We start from the raw sequence: 25707 nt of genomic DNA, 5'->3' as shown, positions 1-25707 counted from the left end.
CTTTTCAGATCTTTTGCAGGATCCGGTACGGCAGACACCGCAGGTACAAGTTCCAGAGGTGGGAAAACGACAAGTACAAGGGCAAGCCAATGAGAGACAGAAGCAAGTGAAAAGAAAATTGCCCCGCGGAAAAATTGAAGGTACAAAGAAAAAGAAGTCGTTCCACCGTCCAAAAAACAGAGTTCACGAACACCCCCAGAATGAAGAAGGGAGAAGGACGACGTATGTGGAAAAGACCGGGAGAAAGGACGGCAACTATAACCCGGCTGTGAAACGGAAGATTGACTCATCCGACAGAACTCTCCGCAGCAAAAGTCGCCGAACTGCGGAAGGGCCATCAGCGGCGGAGGAAAAAGTACAAGAAAAATTTGAACGGCCAACAACGAGGTCCAAGCAGGATCACGACAGAAGTTTCCCGGTTCCACCAAGACCAGCTGCCTTCAAACGGCCAAGACCACAAGCAGAGGACAGAAGGAAGATGTTCAAGGGTGGCCGTAGTGGTGAAAAACGGAAGCTTCCAGAGGAAAGCACTGAAGGGCGAGCCCGTACAAGAAGGAGGATCAACCAAGCAACGGTCTGCAGCACCTTTAAAGACTGGGCCCAGAAAAGGATGTCTGAATATTACAAAGATAAGTAAAATTTTGTGTTACTTTACAAACTTAAGTTAATCTTTCATTCTTACTGCAAGTGGCAGATTTGAAGAAGTTTTACCTCATGCGAGGTCTACCTTTATCGCCAAAAGGGCGAGAAATGAGTTGTGACCGATTTTCTTATTATGTTTTTCAATTACTCGCGCGTAAAACTAAAGTTGATGTATAATAGCGTTGTATAAAGACTTAAATATTGTAAAAAGTTATTATATAAATTTTATTTAAAACATTCTAACAAGAAAGAAGTTTTAGTCTGAAAGACTTTTTGAAATGTAGTATTATTTCAATGTAGAAAGAATTGACACTTGCTTTGAAAAGAATAGAAGTTAACAATGTACTACTAATGTATGTTTTCAAATGTGTAAAATTAACGGCATCTTGATATGTTCTTGTATACATGTGAACTGTTATTTTGAATGTTTAGAAATAACGTGATATGGTAAAAGTGAAAGTAATGTTAAAAAATTTGTTATTCGTGTGACTGTAAAGATTAAATCATGCTGAATATGTGTTAAAGGTTGAATGATGTAGTTAGGCTCTCTGACGCTACACTTTAGAGTTAGCCACTTTCAGAATAGTACCTCAGGGTCTAGAGTTGAAATTAGGGTGTGTTAAGAGGTCTCGTATGTTGAATTTTAACACGTTAGTGTTTTGATTGTAGGAGGAAGTGTTGAACACATAGACAGAAACACATTCGTGTTTGGTGTTTTTACAACACATGTCAGAGAGCACGGGGAGAGATAATTAAAATAGTCATGAATGAAATAAGAATGTTAAGAAAAGTATATTCTATATGTTATTTACAATGTCATTCTGTAACATTTCATTAAACTAGTTTTCCTTCCAGATCTCTGGAAGGAACCAGAATTGAATAAAGCTCCTGTTTTGATGCAGTACAGATGAAAAAGAAAAAAGATTGTTGTATATTCCGGGAGCTGCTATTGTAACAAATTTCTTTCTTTTAAAATTTTCTAGTTTCTAGCTAAGTTATGTTTGTAAAAGTTTGGCCTCGCGTTAGTTTCTAGAGCTAAAAGTTTTCAACAAGGTCGTTTTAGACCTCAGTTTCAAACTAATTAACTCTGGCGGGAAGTATGTAAGGATCTTAAGTTTTACTAACGTTTATTTTATTTTAAATCTTTACTATCACTTCTTATTTTCTACTTCCGGCCAGAATTATAAGCGTGAAGGAGTTTATGCAAAGTTGTCTGGCGAACGCCAAGTATTTAAGTGTGGCCTTTTTGCCAAGCAGAAGAGAGGAAGCCGTGAGTTCGAAGCAGGCCGCTTACCTTAGAAGTTACGCAGTTGCTACTTTGCCTTCCAGGCCAGAGGTTTTAATCCTCTTGATAAATTAAACGTATTGTAGTGTTCACAGTCTCTGTGCTACATACGCTTCCTGTTATTATAAGGCCAATCTTATTCTAAAGTTAAATTAGAGTTTAGTTTTATTTTGATATCTTTTAAGTTAGACCCCGAGTGGAGGGTCATTGTATTCCGAAGTACGGAAGTCATTGTATATAAAGAAAAAATAAAGGGTTTTGTATACCCTTCGTCTGTATCCTGTCTACTTACTACAATTAGTGAACATAGCTTTAGTAAGCTCTCTGTTCTAGTCAGGTCATTGTATGTTTCCGAAGAAGGTAAGAAGAAACATTGAACCTGATAGTCAGACTTTAAAGTTTGTAAAATCTTTCCATGGAGAAAGGGTTCCTACCTTTATGCAAAATAGCCCTTTACTCTAAATAACCTAGATAAAGTATTTTTAAGAAAGGAAGTTATAAATTTTAATTTGTTCAGTTAAAAAGATTTGGATAATTTTACGGAATTTTGTAAGTTTTTGATTCTGTCTCCGTAGTAAAAGTTACAGAATCATCCATGTTCCATATGGTGGTTGGCAGAGCCTGTTGTCAAGTCAAAGGACATTTAACGACATGTCGACGGCTAACTGATCTCGAATCTCCTAAAGACATATATTTGCAATGTATAATGTCCTTGTAGTAGGCAGGCTCTTAAAAATCAAGCTGAATGTTCCCTCGAGATGTCGATGCTAATAGAAGATGGGAACGAGACCCTTGGATTCCATATAAATCGTGAACTGATCTGGATTCTACTCAAATCAGGAAGATACGTAACCGCAGCAAAAGCTACAAGTCTAGGTCATGGGGATCATTATGTATCTGAATAAACACAGACAGTGGATAAGAATGGTTTAGTTTATTACTCGAAGAAATGAAATTAATATTTTTGTTTAACATATTTTTGACCAGAGATTTCAAACGCGAAGAAATAAAGAAGTGATATGATAAGCACAATGTCATGCTATCATATCCTTTCTTACAACTAAAAGTCAGGACTGTATGGAATAAATGGAGAGGACACCAGAACTTCAGTTTTGGATATACAGATATAGTACTACTGTAGTAGATAAAGTATTTTTTAGAAAGAAAGTTTCAAATTCTACATGAAAGTTTTACATTTAAATAATAAAAAAAATATTTACGAAATTATTATAATTTTCTGAAATGTAAATCAGATGACAAGATTCAAAATGTGCGAAATGAGCTGTTCTGTCTGCATAAGAGAACATTATATAAAAAAGTTTTATTCAACTTGTGGTTAGAAGTATATAATACAGAGCTAAGAACCTACAATGCATGTTTGATGTTAATGCGTATTTAAAGATACAATCATCGGAATCCTCCCTTTCACCCCATGCGCAGAGTCTGCTGAAAGCCAGTGCCGTTTTGTATATGTTTTATATATTGCTATATCGTTTTATGTATTGGAAACGAACAATGCCCAGTAATGAGAAGGTTTAAAGAAAGCAAAATTTCACTTACCCTCCCCGATTCCGCTGTTGAGTAATACTCCCCATGCGAACCAAATGGCGCTGGAGAGATTGAGGGCATCCTCTTCGGTGGCATCGCTACTGGGGAGCTTGTAGCGGCCGAAGGGACTGAACCGGTCTAAGAGGTAGAGTGCCAATGCCACCACGTGAACGGAAACCATAACCAATATCCACAGAGTCTTCTGAAAAGGTTGTAAGAAGGACGCTAGCGTTGAACTTTTCGGATGCTGTAGGGATGAGATAGAAAAACATCATGCCATTAAATGTGATATTGCATTAAGTAAAGCACAATGCACCATAACATTCTTACACACTTAGAGTTTTCTCAACAAATAATGCTTCAAAGCATAATTTCACAACAAAAGCGTTATCATCCACTGATGGGAGTAGAGGAGATCTGAAGGGATGTTGAGAAATAAAGGAGCAATAAGAATATACTTGAAAAATCTGGTTGCTTCGATATCTTTAAAATAAACTTTAAAATAATCTTAATTAATCATAGCTTGGGTGCTTCCTATACGTTATCCAAGCTGTGTAAAAGTATTATACGTTTTTTCCACTCCTCCGCCCAGAGAAAAGAAACGTACAAAATGCAAGTTAGAACTTCTGAATAAAACAGTATAAAACTACAGAATTTTACATAAACTTTTTTTTAAACTTCAACTTAACAAGCAGGACTTCACAGTTCTTAATGATCGGCTTTTAGCACGGCTTTACGTATATTTACCCAGGTTGATTACTATAAATTTGGGAGAAGTTTTTAAACGTTGCCGGTATATTTCCTGACAAGTTCCAATTAATAATTTGGTTCTGTGAAACTGATATAGATATTTGAAGGTTTCAATCTGTAATCTATAGTCACTGAATATTTCAATGTCCATCTAGCCTTATCATCGTTACAAGGATGGGAGAACATTGAAAAGGTCCGAAAGGAAAGAGATGCTGATCAAAGACACCTTTCAAACATGCTGGAAAACTATGCTTTGAAATAACAAAACGGAATAAAATTACTCCATATGGAAATGCAGGAAACGACTCCAAGCCAAAGCACGAGTTACTGAGTGAGAAATATTTCTAAAAAGAGTCTCTAATCCTGTTCGTGGCATTCCTTAGATACTGGTTTGCCCGCAGCTGCACTGCTTCATCCCTATGTCCTTTATAGAGATCTGATGTCCCGTTTCGGATATCACGTTGTGGGATGATGTTAAAAGTTAGGTTTCTAATTGTTGCTTCACTGTTAAAGGCTAACGAAGAGCATGCGCTACGTGGGCCACTGCTCTATTTCATCGAAAATGTTGCATTTGATTTGGAGGCGCATAATTTACGTATACAACAGAAACATGCAAGCAGACACGAGCCTCTTGGAAAATTATCCAGATGAATTGATTATCTTGAATTACTATTGTATAAATGAACAGAGTTTATGATGGAAGTTATGGGTACTTTCAGGATGCACTGTACCACAAAACAATAAGCATCATAATGATAAATCGCTAGTTTCAATGATGGACGCATCGTAAAGAGAATGTTAACTGTCTTCTACGTAACTCAAATCTGACATCGTTTGCTTGATATTTAGCAACATCTAGATATGACTTCTTGAAGTATGACGCAAGAGATGCATAATTTGTACCAATTTTGTATCTGAACACCCCTTTCGATGTAAAACTCTCATCTAGTCTCCTTTAGGTTTCTAAGAATTCTCTCCTTTAAACCCTGCAGTCTGTGATACAACATGAAATATTTTTTTGTCTCTTTAGAATCTGAAAGAGTATTCATAAGAAGTCCGTGTGTATGACCAGAATGGTAAAGGATATTCATCCTCCGAATAGAATTTTATTTATTTTTATGTCATTTTATGTATCTGAATTCTTAAACCAGTCATACAATTACAGCTATCATGTTTCGTAACAAGATTTTCAACAATTCTTCTCAGCAATTTAAAATTTGAGAAGCCTGTGTTATTTAAGTTCTTCATATCATTTAAAACAGCTATAATATGTACATGCTTAATTTATGGTATTTTAAACTATTTTTTTAGCCTTTTAATGTGACTATAACATGTCTAATTAGATAGATTAAATTTCTATGAAATTACACTAGCTGGACTCATTAAAATATTTTTTAATTTTTTATGACAACTCTTCTAGGCGGCTGGCCGCTTGAACTGCTAGTTTTCAAAGAAATAATGTAGCGAATATAAAATTATGAACAGCAAACTCTTAACACACTATTGAAAATTCTAAACATATGTTATTTTTTAAGTATTTTGTGATTTTGCTTTTTAATTTTACTTGGCATAAGTGCGAAGAAAGTGATGTTTAATAATAAAGTTACTAAAACAAAACAAAACTGCATTAGCAGGAGTGAATCTAAGAAAGGATTGATACCTGTATGTGCTTAGATAGAGCATAAAAAAAACCTTAACAAATCCTCTTGTGCTGAGATTTGAATTTCATATTTTCTTTTTTCTTTATTTTTTTCATTTTATTATGAACTTACCACTTGTGCCATCTGCCACCTAAAATAGCTGTTCTAAATAAGAAAAAAATACGAGTATATGATGATTTTAATGCATCCAGTCAGTGTAATTTCACGGGTACAGCTAGTAATTAATAATAATAGAGAGACGAAGAACTGCTTTTATTAATTTTAACTCGCTTGGTTCGTTAATCAATACGGCAAATTAAATTTCAAAAGGAAAATTAAATATCTTACGCTTTTTCAAATGGCAACACATTGGCGCATGGAAGGTAAAACATTTTATACCAAGCATTAGTAACACATTTCATTCGAATAGTTGTGTTCTTTTTATCAAATTTGAAAGATAAAATAACTAATAATAACGTTTTGTCAAGTGGTAATACATTTTTATTAACGCCGAATTTTCTGTATATATTTGAAATATCTTATACTTTGCCAAGAAGCAACATACTGCTCTTAAATCATCGAATTTAATTAAAGTGTCATTAAATTAAACCAAAATATGAAAATAAATAAAAATAATAATAATAAAAATTTGAAATTCAAAAGTCGGGCTTCTAGTTGGACAGACGCTGTTCCAGTTTGATTGGGGACGAAGGACTATATGTATTCAAAATCTGGTGATTGTAGGTGCCGTCTTTTCTTACATCGCTAGAATAGCCGTCCATTCATCTATCCATCCACCCATTCCATCCATCCATCCCATCCCATCCCAACACATTTCCATCAACGCACCATTTCTGAAAAGAAAAGAAGAAAAAAAAAAAAAAAAAGAAAAATTCATTACAAAATCTGCTTATATCGTTACCTTCTACTTCTCTTCGTTATCGAATACCATTGTAATTTAAACGTCTGCCTGGTAATCGAAAAATCAAGACTTCGAATCCCATCTAGAATACTACTGATTGTTGATGTTTTCCTGCTTTAAAAAATCCTAAATTGCTGAACAGTGACACCCAAGTGGTGGTATCCCTTCTCTTTCTCAGTCGCCCTTATTTTCTCCCTCCTTACCGCATGCATGTTGTCATGTATCTAACTGCGGTAAGCCAATCAGCTGTCTGGCAGAGCCCAGCAAGGGAGAGAGACAACAGTTGCATGTTAGCCTCAGAGGAGGCAGGTGGTAGATTAACTATGTTGTAGGAGCGAGGTAGTGCTCCGAGTTTACCATTATTCTGTGAACGTTAATTTTTTTACCATTATTCTTTGAACGTTAATTTTTAATAAATGTTTGTTTTGTTTTCCTTATGGTGCCTTATTCATCCGTGAGGTCATTACAACACGCTCTCTTCCGAGAACCAGAGCGAACGAAGCCGACTGAATTTTGAGAAAAGGTGAGAAATTTTTGTTGTAATTTTAAGGAAAATTTCTTCTAAATATGTTTAAGGGAGTAGTTAAAAGTGATTTGATTTCGGTGTTGAAAGAACTCGGTGAAGAAGCCGATTCTAGTTTAAAAGTTGTAGAATTAAAAGATAAGCTTTTAAGTTCTAAAGAATATTTGAAAGATAAAGATTTTGCTATTGAATTTCATACTACGGATGAAGAAAGGAAAAAGTCAGAAGAAATTCTGAAATTGCGTTTGATGCAAATCGAAAGTAGCAACGAATCTAGTAACAACGTAGAAAATACACTTTCATTAGATAAGCTTTTGAAAGCTGTACAGGCATTATCGATTTCTGTACCAAAAAAGGGTGAAGCATGGAACTTATTTTTTGATTTCATAGAAAGGGCTTTTAAAGCATAAGAACGTGCCAAATGAGTTTAAGTCTGAAATTTTACTTAAACTGATAGGTGATAAATCTTCTAATATTCTAGTATATATTAAAGATGATGATTTGAAAGATTATGAAAAAATTAAATCTTTAATCCTTAAGGAATATGAACCATCGCCAATTATATGTTTAGAAAATTTTCACCAAGCTCAAAGGTTGATGGAGGAAACTCATTTGCAGTTCGCCTCTCGTTTCAGATCATGTTGGATTCATTATTGTAAAAATAGAAACGTCAATGATTTTGAGTCTTTAATTAATAATTTCTGACAATTTTTTTCAAACGTTGGATAGTGATTTAGCGTGCCATGTTGCAGTTCGACAAGGTGAAAGTTGGCTACGTCCAGAAGAACTAGCGAAGGAATGCGACACTTATTTCATCGCAAAAGGTAAATCTTTTGATGACATAAGAGGTGAAAAACGCGCTAATTTTCGTGATTCATACAACAAAACTCTAACTATATTCCACCAGCGCTGTAGTAGCAGTTTACATTTGGCTAAGGATTGCCCGAACAGGCGAAATAAATTTGAGAGGTCCAATAAACAGAGCGATAATTTCCCGGTCAAACCGAAAGTTAACACTTTAAGTAAGCCGAAGGACAATGCGGTTGTTACAAATGTAAATTCTAAACATTTACAAAAACGCGAGTGTTCCGACGGAAAACTTAATTTTTATTCCTTGGAAAAGATTACTTTTTTTTACCAATATACCAATTTTGAACACTACCATTGGTATTTACATTGCAGGGAAGCAAGTAGAAGCTATAAAAGATTCAGGTACGGAAATACCAATTTTGAACACTACATTAATTCCTGACTTAAAAATAGAAAGTAAGGGTAAAATCATTTTAAGTTCTGCATTTGGGGACGTCATAGAAGCAACGTTAGCAACTATTCCCATTTATTACAAAAGACCGAACAGTTGTCTATATTCGCGCGTAGAAGCTCTTTTCGCGTTGACAGATAAGCTCAGTGTTCAATGTTTAATTACATCAGATGTTATGGGATCGCATATTTGAAGACGAGAATGAATCAATAGTCTACCCCGAGACGAAACGGGAAACTCATAAACAAAAACAACCTAAGGTTGGCGTCGTTGAACTGTCAAATGTAAATCTTTTTTTATAGCTCAGTTGCGAATCAGAATGATGAAAGACTAAACAGTTATTCGGAATCGAATAAATTTAAGGTCGATTAGAGAAACTGCCAAACATTAATAAATTCTTTTAAGGACGCAGAATTAGGGAAGAATGATTTCTTTTTACAAGATGAATTATTATTTCATAAAGAAAAAAATTGTGGGGAAAACGTACAACAGTCAGTTTTGCCCGAGAATTATCGAAATAAAGTCCTTCAATTAGCTCATGATTCCATATTCGGAAATCATTTAGGTATGAGGAAAACTAAAGAAAGAATTAAGCTTTCATTTTATTGGCTGAACATATCCAAAGATGTAGAAAATTATTGTAGAACATGCGAAAGATGTCAATTAAAAAGTCCGGAAAGACAATCGGATAAAATTCTGATTACTCCTATTGTTCGCGCGCCATATCCCTTTCATACAGTAAACATACTAGTTGTAGATATTATTGGTGAAATTTCACCGCCTTCAGGAAGGAAACATAAATATTGTTTGGGTTTGATAGATAATCATTCAAAATGGCCAGAAGTCATACCTTTAAAAAGTCTTTCTGCTAAAGCTACTTGTGATGCCCTTTTAGATATTTTTATGAGAACCGGTATTCCAGAAATAATTTGTAGTGATCAAGGCACTAATTTTACCTCACAGTTAACTGAAGAATTCGAAAAAAGTTAGGATCTCATCCTCGTTTTTCGACGCCTGGTTACCCATGGAATCGGGTATTTAAACAAATGTTACATCATGTAATTCGCACAGATCCTGTTAATTGGGACAAGCACATACCTTATTTACTTTTTGCGTATCGTGAAGTTCCAAATTGCACTACAGGTGTATCTCCATTTATGCTTATGTACGGTCGTGAAGCTAGAGGTGCTTTAGCTGTGTTAAAATCATCATGGTCCGGTGAAATACCATTACCTCTTAATCTCAGTAATTCAGCAGTTGATTATTTACAAGAATTAAAGATAAATTTACAGAAAGCATCTGAGCTCGCTTCTTTATCTGCCGCGGAAAAACAAGAAGCTTATGCATAGTATTTTAACCGTCGCAAAAGTTTGAAAGAATTTAAAAATGGTGATCTAGTATATTTACTTATACCAGACTCTAGCAACAAGCTATATGCTAGGTAGACAGGTCCAGGTGAAGTTGTTGAAAGAGTAAATCCTCATTCTTATAAAGTTAAATTACCCGATGGGAGTGTGAGGCATGTTCATGTGAACAAAATAAGAAAATTTTATGTTCGAGCACAAACTGTGGGAGTGATATTTGAAGATGATTCTGAGTTTGGGGAAATTCATGCAACTCGAAATAAAGGAGATTGCGCAGCAACTAGAAGAGACATCGAGGTGGATATTAGTCATTTAGAAGGAAGCAAACAAAAGAAATTACGCGAGCTCTTACTCAAGCACATCGCGTTATTTTCTGGTGAGATCCAAATAACCAGCGTTGCTGAACATAGAATTCGGTTGTTACCTGATGCTGAAAGAAAAAAGCTATATATCTATAAGATCCCAGAATTTTTGAAACTGAAGTAGACAAACAGATCGAGGAATTAGAGAGCTTGGGTCTTATTGAGCCAAGTGAAGCTGAAATAGCATACCCAGTCGTATGTGTTGCCAAGAAAGACGGAAGTATGCGTTTATGTATTGATTTCAGGTTGTTGAATCAAGTAACCAAGCCTGTTGATTTTCCAATGGAGAATGTGACTGATCTAATCAATAAAATTGGACACGCGAATATTATCACTTGTTTAGATGTCTTGAAGGGTTACTGGGAAATACCTTTAGAAGAAGAAAGTCGTGATTTAACATCATTCAAGACACATCGTGCCCAATATCGTTAGAAAGTGATGCCTTTTGGATTAAAAAATGCAGCTTCTACTTTTCAGCGAGTGATGAATGATGCCTTAAGAAAACATAGTGATTTTTGCAAAGCATATATTGATGATATTGCTATCTTTTCACCAGATTGGAATTCTCATCTCAAACATTTAGATGCTGTGCTAACTACATTAAGTGATCTCAGGTTTACGGTTAACGTAAAGAAATGTGTTTTTGCACGTTCGGAGATAAAGTATTTAGGACATATAATACGAGCTGGAAGACATCAAACCTGATCATGAATAATTACAAGCCATTGAAATTATAAAAAGTCCTAAAACAAAGACTGCTCCAAAGAGTGCATTAGGCTTATTCAACTATTATCGTGATTACATAAAGAATTATGCAGAAATAGCTCGCCCATTGACGGAGCTTACGAAAAAGAAAATTCCTGAGATAATTCCATGGTTGATAATTATTCCATGTTCCATTATTCCAATAATTCCATGTTGAGGAATTAGCATTTCAAGAACTGAAACGTCGACTGTGTGAAGCACCAAAATTATACACTCCAGAACCAGGAAAACCTTACACCATACAGTGTGATGCTAGTGCATATGGTGTTGGTGCTTGCTTGTCACAACGAGACAGCAAAGGCAGTTTGCATCCTATCAGCTTTGACAGTTAAAAACTTTCGAAAACTCAGCAGAATTGGTCAACTATTGAACGCGAGGCTTATGCCGTTGTGTGGTCGTTAAAAAAGTTCGAGTGTTGGGTGTTTGGATCGAATATCGAGCTGATCACAGACCATAATCCATTATTATATTTGTATAAGTCGGCACCGCATTCAGCCAAATTACAGAGATGGGCAATGGCACTTCAGCGTTATAATATTCATACTTCTCATTGCTCTGGTGCACAATTAAAAAATGCAGATAGTCTTTCAAGACTAGTTGGTGAATGAAATAGGTATGAACTAATATGTTTTAAAACTTTGCATTAGTTACTTTCTTTTGTTCCGGAATTGTACGAGAGCTACTTTCCATCTGTTTTGAAAAACAAATTACTGGTTTTCATTTAATGTTGCATTATAATATTGTGTTTTGAAATAGTATTGCATATATGTTTTATTACAGAACTCCGGTATTGTATCAAGTCGTCTGTTCATCTGTTGTGAGATGAATGTTTATTGCACTTATTTTAAAGTATGTTATTACGTCATGTATACATGTTTATATATTTTGAAGTAATTTGGTATGTGGAGTATACATTGTTTGAAGTAATTTGGTATGTGGAGTATACATTATAAGTTTGTATTTGCTGGTTCAGTTTTCAGATTCTGCTTCGCTTTGGCGTAGCACAATCTTACCGGGGGAGGATGGCATGTATCTGGCTACGGTAAGCCAATCAGCTGCCTGGCAGAGCCCAGCAAGGGAGAGAGATAACAGTTGCATGTTAGCCTCAGAGGAGGCAGGTGGTAGATTAACTATGTTGTAGGAGCGAGGTAGTGCTCCGAGTTTACTATTATTCTGTGAACGTTAATTTTTTTACCATTATTCTTTGAACGTTAATTTTTAATAAATGTTTGTTTTGTTTTCCTTATGGTGGCTTATTCATCCGTGAGGTCATTACATATTGCTATGAGGTAATTGGAAGTAAGTCTGGTTGGCATTCCGAAGTTCCAAGTCCGGAGTTCGAATCCGGGTGGGAGGATTGTTGACTTTTCATGATTCCTGCTCCAAAATAAAATTAATGGCTCTGCACTTTCACAGATTTCCCACGCTCTGTTATTTTTAATCACGCTGTGTGCATGCATATATACGTATATAGTATATATTAATATAGTTAAATTATATTAATATATTTTATATAATTGCCATATATTAATTTTGCGCTCTAAGAGAACTGTCTCTCCATACATTTGCCTTCGACCTGACTCTATTCAGACAATCTCCCCCTTATCGCATAAAGCTACTGCTAAAGAAAGACATTTACGATAAAGCATGTTTTTTTCCCCCCAAACCATTAATTGTTTTATCTGCTGAATCCTTTTAACGTAAGAACGTATGTGAATCCAATTTGCATGAAAGTTCGTTTTTTTAAAGAACATCTTTAAAAATGCAAGATCGTTTTTATAAGCGAATCTGTTTCTATTATGTCTAGGGCTATATATTAATTCATTTCTCTTTGACTGGTAAAATTATTTTAATATTCCCTGCCTTAGGTATGGCTTTTGGACTTTACCTACAGACTGTGAAAGACTTGCGAATAAACATTATTCCTCTTCGGCAAATGACACTTGGAATTAATAACTGCGAACTGATAAGGCATATATTGAAATGGATACCTTTTTCTCGAGAATGGTGATCCCTTGATACTTGAAGGGTTTCGAAAATTCGATGGCTTGTGACCTTTCGGGATTGATGGTGAGGGGAGCAACCACCATGTCTGCTCTCTCGTACACCAAGTCGCCGACCATTCCCGTCCACATCTTTTTTTCGGAGCCGTTTACCTGTTCGAAAGCACAAAATGGCACTAATTTAAAAATTACATTAATTTTGGTAAATTACATTCCCTCCAAAAAATAACAAAATCTCATAAACGTTTATATAAGCGCCAGTGTGCTACTAAGAATCTTAAAAATATGGCTGCCCGATACGTGAACTTACAAAAGTATCCCACTAAACTCTCAGAATTCCTATAAAAGAAATGAATAAATACCTTTTAATTGAAGTTCCTCAGAACTCTGATATTTTAGAAAAAACTGTTGCGAGTTCGGATAAATACTTAATTGGCATATGGGCTATCGTATGTAAACATACAGCTAAATTTGTAAAAGCATTCCGAAAGCTATTTATATTTTCCATGAAAACGCCAACCTCAACATGCCATAAATGAAAAAAAGTATCTCTATAAGTTCGAATAAATGGGGCTTTAAATTGCTTTGAAAAAAGAGCTATTGCTGTGTGAGGGCAGAAATATTCTCCGAATGTCGTATAAATTGCAAAAATAGACTGAACATGGTAAAAAGTGCCGTAAATGTTATTTAATTTAGTCGTCATATATGACATCATCCATTCTGATCTTCCAAAAAACAGATTTAAGTTACAAAGAGTATTAGATTATTCCTTCTTCTTTTTTTATCGTCTGCTTGTATTATCTCTCATCCACTCAGAGAGTCCGATGGGAAGAATAAATCTGCCACAAAGCAATAATCAAAATGAGTACTATGACGAAAATGAAACACATTTAAAAATAAATCAGATGATAAAAAAACTGTAATCTGAAAATCTCATTAATCTTTGAGGTCTTATATCCTAATACTTCAAAGATTTAACCTTAACGTTTAAAGAATTGAAACTTTTAAAAATAATAAAGTAATAAGATTAAAACCAAACTGCAGTCATAACATACTGATTTTAGTTTAACATCTAAAACAATTTTAAGCTAAATAATCAGGATTAGAATACCAAATTAAAATAAACTATTAAAGCATATATTTGAAAGAAGGTATTAAAAATAGGAATGTCAAAAGATAGGATAAAATATCCTTACGATATTTTTTTATAGCAAGACTATCCTAATCTATTTCCTCATTCTCTCTTTGACGTTGTATGCGTGTCATTAAATTGATAACTTGTTTATAAAATATTATTGTTAAATGATATATAGTTGAATAAGGCTTACGTGGTCAAAGCTACCGTATAATCCGTCTTCCACTTGGTAGAGTGTGTAAGTGAAGTTCAACTCGGTTGCTAGAGCGTTCAATAAATCCATACAATAACCTCTGCAGCAATACATGTCTTCTTCACCTTTAATAAAGACAAAAAATATTAAACTCCAGTAGCAGATTTTTCTATTCAATAATTGAACCTTAACCTTTCAAATTAAAGCCGATTTTATGCCTAATACTGTCCTGTAAAATTTGTTAATATTAGACATATGTTAAACGAGAATTTTTTTAAACCTTTTAGACCATATATTGCTTTACGCTGCCGAACCCTGTTCATTCACGTGCCCTTCACAAAATATAAGGACATTAATTTTTCTTCTACGCATTAACAAAAGCAATATAACGCGTATCTCAATTATCCAAACCTTTACTTCATCTATAAATAATAGTGTAATTCATATAAATTAATTTAAAAAAATTAATTTACCTATGTCCAATTGATAATTTTTATGAATATATTTTTAATAATATATGTAATAAATATAATTTAAAATTCATTTTAATTATATTATATCTGCGGCGCACACAAAAAAGAAATTCATGGGTGCGGTTCCTTCGCAAGTCTCAGCTGTTATGAGGTGTTACGAGGGGTGTGACATGCTCTGACATTTCAAAAGGAATAACTTACTCACTTTAGCTTCTTGATATTATAACAGTCATAATTTCACGGCAAGTGTCAAGGCATTTTAGAGATCTGCACCGTGTCTGTCATCAAGGCCTCTGAAAGCCAGGAGACCAAAGAATCAATGAAACTTTAGCTCCTCCGATATGGGCTTCACATATAACAAGTATAAGGTATTTCTCCCACCTTCTTGGCGTGCCTTCGTGGTGTGGTAATCTGCACACTGGGCAGGTGTTCCAGAGGTCCGCGGTTCGATTCCCGGCGAAAGCGTTGCTAATTTTTCATCTTGCCTGCTTTCAAAAAATACCTAATGTCTCTACAAAAGGATGTAAAATACAACCGAAAAATTTAAGCTTGACCAACACCAGCTACCGCATGGAGTCGCCCCACAACGCACTAGACTTCATACCAGTTGGTGACCGATGGCTGACAACTGCATTAACGAAGTCAAAACCTATCACCAACTATTCCGATAGCTAAACGACAATTCGTTCTGCAAAATTTCCAATAACTTCCGACTTACCTATATCTTTTGATAATTGCTGAATCACCTGCATCTTCAAATGCACTGCGAAGTTCTTGGAATAAAAACTTCTACAAGTCAAGGACGCCTTTTATGCAGCCTGAATTATCGCATTATAAAATAAAGGCAAATTAAAGCAGCTGTCAATCGCGAAACGGAAACAATCCATCTTCACCAGCTAACATTTCAGAAAGGTAGCCGAAAGTTCTTCATGCCAGATCAACGCAGCTTCATTCTTACCTGGATAATCCAAATCTAAACATCCATCTTCGCAAAGTGGTCTTCCAACACCAAAATATCCAATTCACTCCCGACTGGTGTCGTGATAGATGATAGCAGTGTTTTAGTGATTATGCAACAGCAACGCATTGTACTATAGCGATGCAGCGAATAAACCGTGTGTTTTATAATTCAATTGTGCGTCTTCACAAAATTTTGCGCAAGTGCCCGCTATTTCAGCGTAACATACAAGACGTAAACTGAGATCTACAACCAAGCCCCATGTTTATTTTTTAGCTTTCCACCTTTGTTTCTTGCTTCCTTTTTCGCTTTCTTTCTTTGCTTTTTTGTTATTTTGCTACGATTATAAATTAATGCCGTCAAACAGCTGATCAAATAAACGCCACTGACTTTTCCCTCAGATGGGCACGGCAAAATTCAACACTCTTCCAATTTTTCCCTCTTTTTTTTCTTTTGGAAGCAACGCTGTTTTTGAAAATGACGAAAACCGCACATCGACAGGAACCTGTTTTGAATCATACCAATAGAGTGGCTTTGAAAATACAACCGATCTGGAGTCCACCACCGATCGAGCGGTAAAGTCGCTGAATACTGGTAGTTCGGCCCTTGGTTCAAATTCCGGCGAACGGGATGCCTGCATGGGTGTAACGTATATATGAGTCACAAAGCCATCTCTTTCTTTAGGCAGACAGCTTTCGAGTGCTTTGCCATAATCAAATAAACCAGATCAAATCACTAATTTGGAAACGGGTGAATGCATGAGAATTTTGCAATTTGGTCCATGCATAACATGAATGCGAAGCAATTTCCTTTAAAATGTCCTTCACAAAGGAGCCCATTCTCTTAGGCATATACACTTTTGTAAAAAAATCGAAGCACCATGAACGAAGTGGTTGTTTTTGATGAAATTGAACATGTGTATAGCTCATACATCGATAATAAAATGATTATTTATTATTTATTTATTATTATTCCGCCTGCTTCACCCCTCAATGGGCTCTACAGGTCAGTCATGTTATTCTGATCTTAGCTACAGCAACCTATTTTAGTTGTTTATCTTTTCAACCTTATTATATATAAACAGATTTAACAATAGTTATTACTTTTGTTGGGTGCTCCAACTTACAATTTTTTGGGAATGTTAGTATAAAATTATCAAAAAGGCTTAGTTAGCTTAGAGATATTTACATATATACATGAGTTGAAGCTTGCTGCCTTTACATTTCGTCAGGTGCTTAGACCTGGTTATCTGATATGATTATGTTTCTCTTAGAATAGACATACTCTATGATAGTTCTGACGCCCCACTGTCCGTAGTGATCCTGAAGATCTTTGAGGCTATGTGATCCCTGAAGCTGAGGAAGGAAGGCTATGATGGGAGAAGTAAGTGGACAGTCGTGGATGTAATGTGAAACGTCTGCTGAAGAAGCTGAAGCACCGCAGGCGCATTTTACGTTTTGATGGCAGAACCTGCTGAGGTACGCGGGAGATCTTCCGTGATTTGTGAAAGCTTGTTGTAGATAGAAATCTGTTTTCAGCCTTTTGGTGGAAATCACGGGAAAGATGGAGTAATTGTGTCGACCGGTGTCTGAGTAGTCCCAGCGAGCTTGCCAGATGGACATGAAGGCGCAGAAGATCTTGTGTTTGGCAGTGACTATGGAAAGTGGTATCTCTGAGTCGATGAAGGGGTGTCTTGTGGCTTCTTTAGCTAAAGCGTCGGCCCTTTCGTTACCTTGGGTACCTTGATGACTACGTACCAGACACTTGCCTGGAAGAAGACAGGGTAATAAGCACTTCTTTTAATCAAGAGATGTGGAAGGCTTGTGTGCCGTTCTTGTTCAGTGCCTGTAGGACGCTCATACTGTCTGTGTAGAAGCTGATGATGGAAAAATGGTGTTACCTGCCCAAAGAGCTGCCTTCTTTAAAGCGAAGGACTCAGCCTGGAAAACCGAGACGTGGTCACTACGTCTGAACCGTGCTGAGTGAATTTCTGTATTGTTGTAGAAAGCGACATAGGCTGCATCTACTTGCTCTGAAACTTCAGAGGCATCAGAAAAGATTTCTAAGTCCTGTCCTTTTGGTAGATGTTTAAGCCATTTTATATCTTTCGTGAGAGATGGGTGGACGGGAGTATAGTGGGAATTTCCCCTTTTGGTAGTTTCTATGATCTTTCGAATTTCTGTGGTAGTGAAGGGGGATCATTTGCGATGTTTGAAGGGCTGCTTGCTGATCTCCTTATCTCCCTGTGATGTGGGGTGTCTTCGTCTTGAGTATCGTTGGGAAAATGATATTTGACAATTTCTCTAATAGTGTCTTCAACTGAAGTTGTGGTTGTCCCATCTGGTTTGAGCTTAGTTGTAGGGGTCCTAGGCATTTGCCCTTAACGGGGAAGAGATCTGAAGATTTTCCCAAGAGGCTCTTTTGGCCTCTAAGTTCTTTCGTCTATAAATAGCTTGTTCCTTTTTGTATATGACTCTGTTTTTGGTGCGCATGTCTCATGAGGTGCGATGGTACCGCCGCCGTAAGGCTCGTACCTTTTTTCTTATAATCGTGAGCTCCTGATTCCACCATGGGTTGCTTCTATAGTGTTTGTTGTTCTTATTTGAATTAGCGACTTAGTGTGCTCATAATTTTCATGGATGAGTATCGTGGTGATCTCTATATGTGCTTGTTTATTTCCATGATGGTATGTGGTAGTGAAACTGCAGAATATTGTTCTGAGAGTTTTTGCCTGAATGTCATCGTCTATATGACTTAGTTTCATCTTGTTGGTGTTCTTTTTCCTGTAAGTCTACATTATCGATGTCATATTGGACGTAGTTATGGTCACTAAGGTTTTCTTCCTCCTGGACTTTCCAATTTGAAATTTTGATTGGATTTTCTTTCCGAAATAAAGTGATATCAATCCACGAGGTACCCCTGGAACCAGAGAAGGTAGGAGGGCTATCAGGTTTATTAATGACGGCTAAACTCGTGGCTGCTAGTAGCTCACAGATCTTGAGACCTCTTGGGTCTGGCTGAGTGGGACTCTAAATTGGATATTTTCCGTTGAAGTCCCCGCTGATTATAACTGAGATAGAATCATTTGTTATGATTAAGTTCTCTAGCGAGACCAATATAGGCTCAATTTCCTGTGATGGAGGGCAGTAAACAAAAACAATCAGGAAAGAGTGGTTTTCATTCGATTCGCACTGCTGTGATGTTATCTGTGCTAATGACCTCCAAGGCAGGGAGTGCCTTGTAGTATGATTGCTGTTTTGACGTTTTGTGTTGCTCAGAATTTTCTGAATTTTGTGGGGAATCCTTGTAGATGATTGTTTCTTACGTAGGGTTCTTGTGTGCATACTATCTTTATATCTTTATTTTGTTCTAAATGTTCTCTTACCCCAAGAGTGCTGTAGGTTTATCTGGAGAACTTGGATTTTACTCATAATTTATTCTTTGTTTGTATTTCTGTAACTCTCTTAAGTAGCATGCACATTTTCTGTCGCGACTGTCGTGATGGGTGTTTAACCCTACATTAAATTTTACATTGATTTTGTGACCACTTACACAGATTGGGGATTCCTTTTTGCAATCTTTTTCTGATGGTCTTCAGATCCGCAACTTGTACACTTCATATTTTCTGTACAGTTTTTGTCGGAGTGGTTATAGCCTAGGCATTTGTAACATTGGTTTGGAGGAATTCTCTAACGTTATTTCTGGTCCATTGGACGTTTAGTTTCTTATTTCTCATTACTGTTTTGAAAGACTGTGAAAGAAAGTGTTTCCCAAATTTTCCGTTCATTGAAAAGAGAATCTGAATATTTACGTTTTCAAGATCTCTATTCTGGGTAACTAGGTTTTCCTGTACTTCTTCCTTATTTAGATCTTTATTGACGTTATATATAACTACCTTAGGGTTTGTTTTCTGTGGTCGTTTAGTCTCAACTATGGTTTTTAACTGTTTGTTTTCCCGAATGGCTTCTTCTAATAAGTCTAACTCCTCTTTTTCGTTGACCTGTATTAAAACCCCTCCTTTCCTAACTTTCCTAACTGCTCTGACGCCTACTTTGATTTTTGCAGGGTCTATGTATTTCACTATTTTGTCTCGCACTTCGTCGGATGTTAGGTCCTTATTGGGATAGACAATGGTATCGTATTCTTTTTCCCGTTTATTATTATTTTGAGTTATTGCTCTAGAAGTATAGCATCCTCTTTTTGCTATGCTACCGTATGTTGGTTTTTCCGTTGCTACTATCCCTTTACATAGTCCTCAATGTTTTTGGTCCTCAAGCTGACCTTCTAGTTTGGCTATTTTACAGTTTTTATCAGTAACGAGGTTAAGAACTTTCACAAAGTGGTCTTTTTACTTGCTCTTTTGCATATTTCGTATGTGGCTAATAAGCCGTCAAGTTCAGTGACATAATCAAGCACTTCTTGTACTCTATTAGCGTTATCTGTCGTCATCTGTTTTGGTGCACCAAAATATTTCGAGCTTTCTTTCTCGGCGGGCATAAATACTTCTGTGATCGGTGTACCCATTGACTCAAATCACTTTCGCTCTAAGTTGTTCTAATATCAAAAAACGTCCGCCTCGTTAGGCTTAACAGTACTCAGAAAAGAACAGCTCATAATTCAAAAACCATGAAAGCTGGCGTTATGCTTTTTGGTACAGATATAGAAACACACATATAGAATATAAATCGACAAACAGAATTGAGTTGCAGAGTATACGAAAATAGAAATCAAGAAAAAGCTTACGTTGAAATGCTAATTAGCTCCGCTGTCAACTTCGAACTTAAAGATATTGTGGAAATTATTTTGATTAATTGATAGATGGCGCTAGCGTTGCATGTTAACGCGACGCGACGTGCCTTCTGAATTTCCATAGACTCTCCACCGGCAGTTCGATAGATGGATGTTTGATGCTTCGCACACTAATTGATTAGGAACACTTCTGTTCCTATTTAAAGGATTTCGATTATGAAAGCACATAGATTTGTTTGTCAACTGAACCATCATGTTTGATTTATGATCTGTAAATATTCTACATATTAAAAGTTACATTATAAAGTGATTGATGTCCATTTATAGATCTTAGAATATTTTGAAACAGCTGGTGCTTAACGGTCGATAATTAGATTTAGCACATTGCAAGTGTGCGAAGTCAGCAACAAATTAAGACCAAATTTTCTAATTTGTAGAGTAACTATGGCGGAAGTGTCTGTTGCTAAATTAAAATCGAAAAGAAAAGTTATCAGGACCACCGTGTCCAAGATTCTAAAAAAATCGAATCGGAATTGAAGAAATTGATATAAATACATTAGAAGAAAGTTTAGACCAATCAATCATAAAATCGAAAACTCTGAGCGAATTAGATGCTCAGATAGAGCGTGACTTGAAATCAGAAGCGGAAGAGTACAAAACAGAAATTCTATCTTGTATCGAATGCGAAGAGAAAATTCAATTATGGCAATTCAGAGCAAATAAAAAATTGAAAGAATTAAATAAAGTTACAAATTCGGATAATAAAAACTCTCTTAACGAAACTAATTCTAAAATCTAAAGCAATAAATGTACGCGTCTGTAAAAATTAACCATTAATTATAAATACATTAGAAGAAAGTTTAGACCAATCAATCATAAAATCGAAAACTCTGAGCGAATTAGATGCTCAGATAGAGCGTGACTTGAAATCAGAAGCGGAAGAGTACAAAACAGAAATTCTATCTTGTATCGAATGCGAAGAGAAAATTCAGTTATGGCAATTCAGAGCAAATAAAAAATTGAAAGAATTAAATAAAGTTACAAATTCGGATAATAAAAACTCTCTTAACGAAACTAATTCTAAAATCTAAAGCAATAAATGTACGCGTCTGTAAAAATTAACCATTGCTAAATTCTATGGAGATTATACCCAGTGGACAAGTTTTTGGAACTCTTTCAAGGTAGCAATCCACGATAATGAATCTTTAACAAAGCTCGAAAAATTTAATTATTTAAAATCGTACTTATGCAGCAACGCTGCAAACACGATAGAAGATTTTTGTATTTCGGAATCAAATTACGATGAAGTTATTGAAATACTTAAAAACAGGTTTGGCAGGAAAGATATAATTATAAACTCACACATGCAAAAACTCCTGAATTTTACTCCGGTAACCAAATCCAGTGACACTGTAAAACTTCGCAAACTTTGTGACACTATAGAAACTCAAATACGCAGCTTGAAATCATTAGAAGTCACACCGGATAAATACAGTTATATGTTGATTCTAGCCATAATGAAAACTCTGCCGTCTGATATAACCTTAGAATTCAATCGTAAAACGGACTCGTCATCTTTATTTAATGTTGACGAATTACTGCAGTTTGTTCGTTCAGAACTGGAAAGTCGCGAGAGAAGCCATCTTTTGCTCTCCACTAATAAATCAGAAAGCACTTCCTGTGTTTATAAAGAGAAGGGCGGGAAAGGGAGTATCGTCCATTCCACTCAGCAGCTGCTGGCGCCGGTTAAAGAAAACAAAACTACTAATTGCTGTCTGTTTTGTAATACATCCAAAAATGTTACTGAAGACTGTGAATCACTGACAGTTGATGAGAAGAGAAATTTATTACGTAAACATGCCAAATGTTACCTTTGCCTAAAATCTAACCACCGCGTAAAGCAATGTCGAAGCGATCTCGTCTGCTCCAAGTGCAAAGGTCAACATAACCGTTCAATATGCTTTCGCGCTGAGAAAGAACGAAATGAAAAAAATAAAAGTATATAAGACTCGCATGTTCTTTCAGCATTCTCACGCAGTGAAATTAAAACTATTTCGCTTCAAACGTGTTGCGTAACACTTCGAACGAATACGCAGTCGGTTTTAATTAGAGCTCAACTGGATTCAGGTAGTATGCGTTCCTTCCTAAGAAAAGAAATCGCGGATAAATTGAAGCTTCCTGTTATTCAAACAGAGACTCTTTTGGTATTTATGTTTGGAAATAAAACACCCATTAGAAAAGCATTTGACGTTGTTAAGATAAAATTACAGAACAAAGAAACACGGAATTTGAAAATCGAAATTGAAGCTCTCGTGACTGAACAAATTTCAAGTTCTGATTTACTACCTCCTAATCTGGATAGACACATTTTAGGCAAACAGTTAGAAGGTTTACAACTCGCAGATTCTTGGGATTGCAAAGAAAAAATTACTCTTTTGATAGGAGCTGATCATTATTATGATGTAGTAACTGGGAAACTTAAGCGTTTAAATAAACATTTAGTAGCTGCTGAAACGTTATTCGTTTGGTCTCTGCTAGGTTACACTAAAGGTACAACATACACGTCCACAGCCTTTAATAGCATAGTTGAGGAAGATATAATATCTGATCAGATATAGAAATTTTGGGAGCTTGAAAGTTTAGGTATAAAACCTGAAAATGAATCTCGGACCCATTATAGACAATACCATAATAAAAAAATTCGAATCGGAAATTTTATACAAAAATTCTCGTTACAAGGTTAGGCTGCCATGGAAGTCTGATAGACAATATGAGTTACATGACAATAAAGCGATTGCACTGAAACGATTTGAGAACTTGTAAAGCGATTTCAGAATAACCCTGAACTCTTTTATTCGTACCGAATAGTTCTACAAGATTATTTAGAACAAAACATCATTTGGACCTGGTGAAATCTCGTTAAATGACTGCTTGCATATTGGTCCAAATTTGTATCCTGACATTCGTGAACTTCTGTTGGCCTTCAGGCTTCATCCTGTAGCATTTACAAGTGACATAAAGCAGGCATTTATTCAGATAGAAGTAAATGAGAAAGGCAGAGATGTAACGCGTTTTCTGTTTACTAAAAACCCATTCGATGATCTACAAAATTTTATAACTTATCGGTTCACACGTGTGTTATTTGGCTTAAATAGCAGTCCGTGTTTACTGGCTGAAACCATTAAACACCATTTGAAACAATATGAGAAAACCTACCCTGCCAATTGCGAATTTCTAAATGATCACATTTGTGTGGATGACATCATTGGAGGACACCAAAACGTTGAACTTGCTTTCAATACCAGTTTAGAATGCTTAACATTTTTAGAGATGCTAGTATGATTCTACATAAATAGCACACCAATTCTCAAGAACTGAGCGAATTATGGATTAAAGAAGGCATGGAATCCGAGGAATATCCTCATGTTTCGGAAGCTACATATCCTCCACTGAAAGTGTTAGGAGTCGCTTGGGACAACCAAAGTGACATAATTTACTTTGATGTAAAAAATTTGATAACATTTCTCTCAAAACAAGTTAATACTAAACGTTTTGTCCTACAAGCAATAGGACGAATTTTTGATCCTATAAGTCTATTATCACCGTTTGTACTTAGAGTCAAAATCTTATTGCAGCAAATTTGGACACTTGCTTTAGATTGGGATGATGAACTACCAGAAAATGTATGTTCTGTTTAGAAAACATGGTGCAAAGAAGTTTCCAATTGAGAAGAAATCGGTATTCCACGATATTATTTTTCTGCAATCGGTAATAGTGATGTGGAAAAGATTGAACTGCACTGTTTTTCTGACGCTAGCAAAAAGGCGCATGGTACAGTAGCGTATCTACGTATAATTTCTAACAATGAACAAATATTTACGGTTTTTGTTGCTTCAAAGACTAGAGTAGCGCCTTTAAAACCGCTCATCTTACCTAGGTTGGAACTAATGGGAGCCCTTTTATCAGCCAAACTGGGCACTAGCATTACTAAAGTTTTGAAGTTACAACTTTCTTGTTTTTTCTGGACTGATTCGAAAATCACACTTTTCTGGATAAAAGACTGCGCAAATAAATTTACGCTTTTCGTTAAAAATCGTATTCAGGAAATACAAAATTTAACATCCCCAGAAAATTGGCATTATTGCCTCGGTAAATGTAATCCCTCTGATTTGGCTTCGAGAGGAGCTAAACTTCATGATTTGAAAAACAATCCTATCTGGTTTCGAGGACCAGAATGGCTTAGAATGTCGTCTGAATTGTGGCCTCGACAGAATGAAGAGAAACCTGTCATTGAGGAAGAATTAGAATACCGCAAGAATATTAATGATATTTATGAATTTGTGTGCACAGCACTTGAAGAAAGAGTAATAGACATCTCAAAATATAGTAATTTAAGAAAATTGTTGAGAATAACTGGTTGGATGAAGCGATTCATTGGTAAAATTAGGAAAACAAACCATTTGACAGGTCCATTCACGACTGCAAAAATAGTAGATGCCGAAAATTATTGGATTCGATCTGAACAAGAACGTTTTTATTCCAAAGAAATCGAGTCTTTGAAGAAACCGGAGAAAGCCGAAAAGAAATCATCTTTATATCTTTTTAACCCATTTTTAGACCAGAACGGGATACTGAGACCAGGTGGAAGATTAGAACATTCTCGTTTGTCACATGATGAAAAACATCCGACAACTCTTTCAAGAGACTCCTGGCTAACGAATTTGATAGTAGAAAGTACACATATTAAAATGATGCATGGAGGAGTAGCAACGACCTTAGCTGAAATTCTAAGTCGCTTTTGGATCCCAAAAGGACGTCAATTTGTTAAGAAAATAATAAACAAATGTCTTATTTGTAAAAGATATTCATTGAAATCTGCTGACCAGACCACTTCTCAACTTCCAGAAGACAGAATCAATGAGACACCACCATTCTACGTGTCTGGCATCGATTTTGCTGGGCCGATTTACGTAAATAACATCGAGATTCATATCTAGGAGAGGCTATTGTCGGGTAATTTATTCGGACAACGCGAAAACCTTTAAAAAGGGAAAAAAGGAACTCGAACATTTCTCTAAACTATTGTCGAATGAGAAATTCCAAGATTTTCTGTCGAATGAAAGAATCAGTTGGA

The 25707-nt window shown here is 35.9% G+C and overlaps 1 protein-coding gene across 4 annotated transcripts in view; it reads right to left on the bottom strand.

Annotated features, from left to right (window-relative positions):
* The window catches only part of Nmdar1 (glutamate ionotropic receptor NMDA type subunit 1), a 158237-nt gene that overhangs the window by 47363 nt on the left and 85167 nt on the right, over nucleotides 1-25707 (bottom strand). For all 4 annotated transcript variants that reach the window (XM_085824072.1, XM_085824077.1, XM_085824083.1 and 1 more), the window contains exons 11-13: nucleotides 14394-14518; nucleotides 13054-13218; nucleotides 3488-3722 (exon numbers count right to left, since the gene is read on the bottom strand). In XM_085824072.1, coding sequence (XP_085680198.1) covers nucleotides 3488-3722; nucleotides 13054-13218; nucleotides 14394-14518 — 525 coding nt within the window. The remainder of the gene's footprint in view (nucleotides 1-3487; nucleotides 3723-13053; nucleotides 13219-14393; nucleotides 14519-25707) is intronic.

The sequence above is a fragment of the Stegodyphus dumicola genome, chromosome 1, assembly GCF_044657685.1.
Source record: "Stegodyphus dumicola isolate Sdum_Otavi_A_Nest chromosome 1, ASM4465768v1".
Taxonomy (NCBI): domain Eukaryota; kingdom Metazoa; phylum Arthropoda; class Arachnida; order Araneae; family Eresidae; genus Stegodyphus; species Stegodyphus dumicola.
Note: the sequence above shows the minus strand (reverse complement) of the source record. Positions and strands in the feature narration are given on the sequence as shown.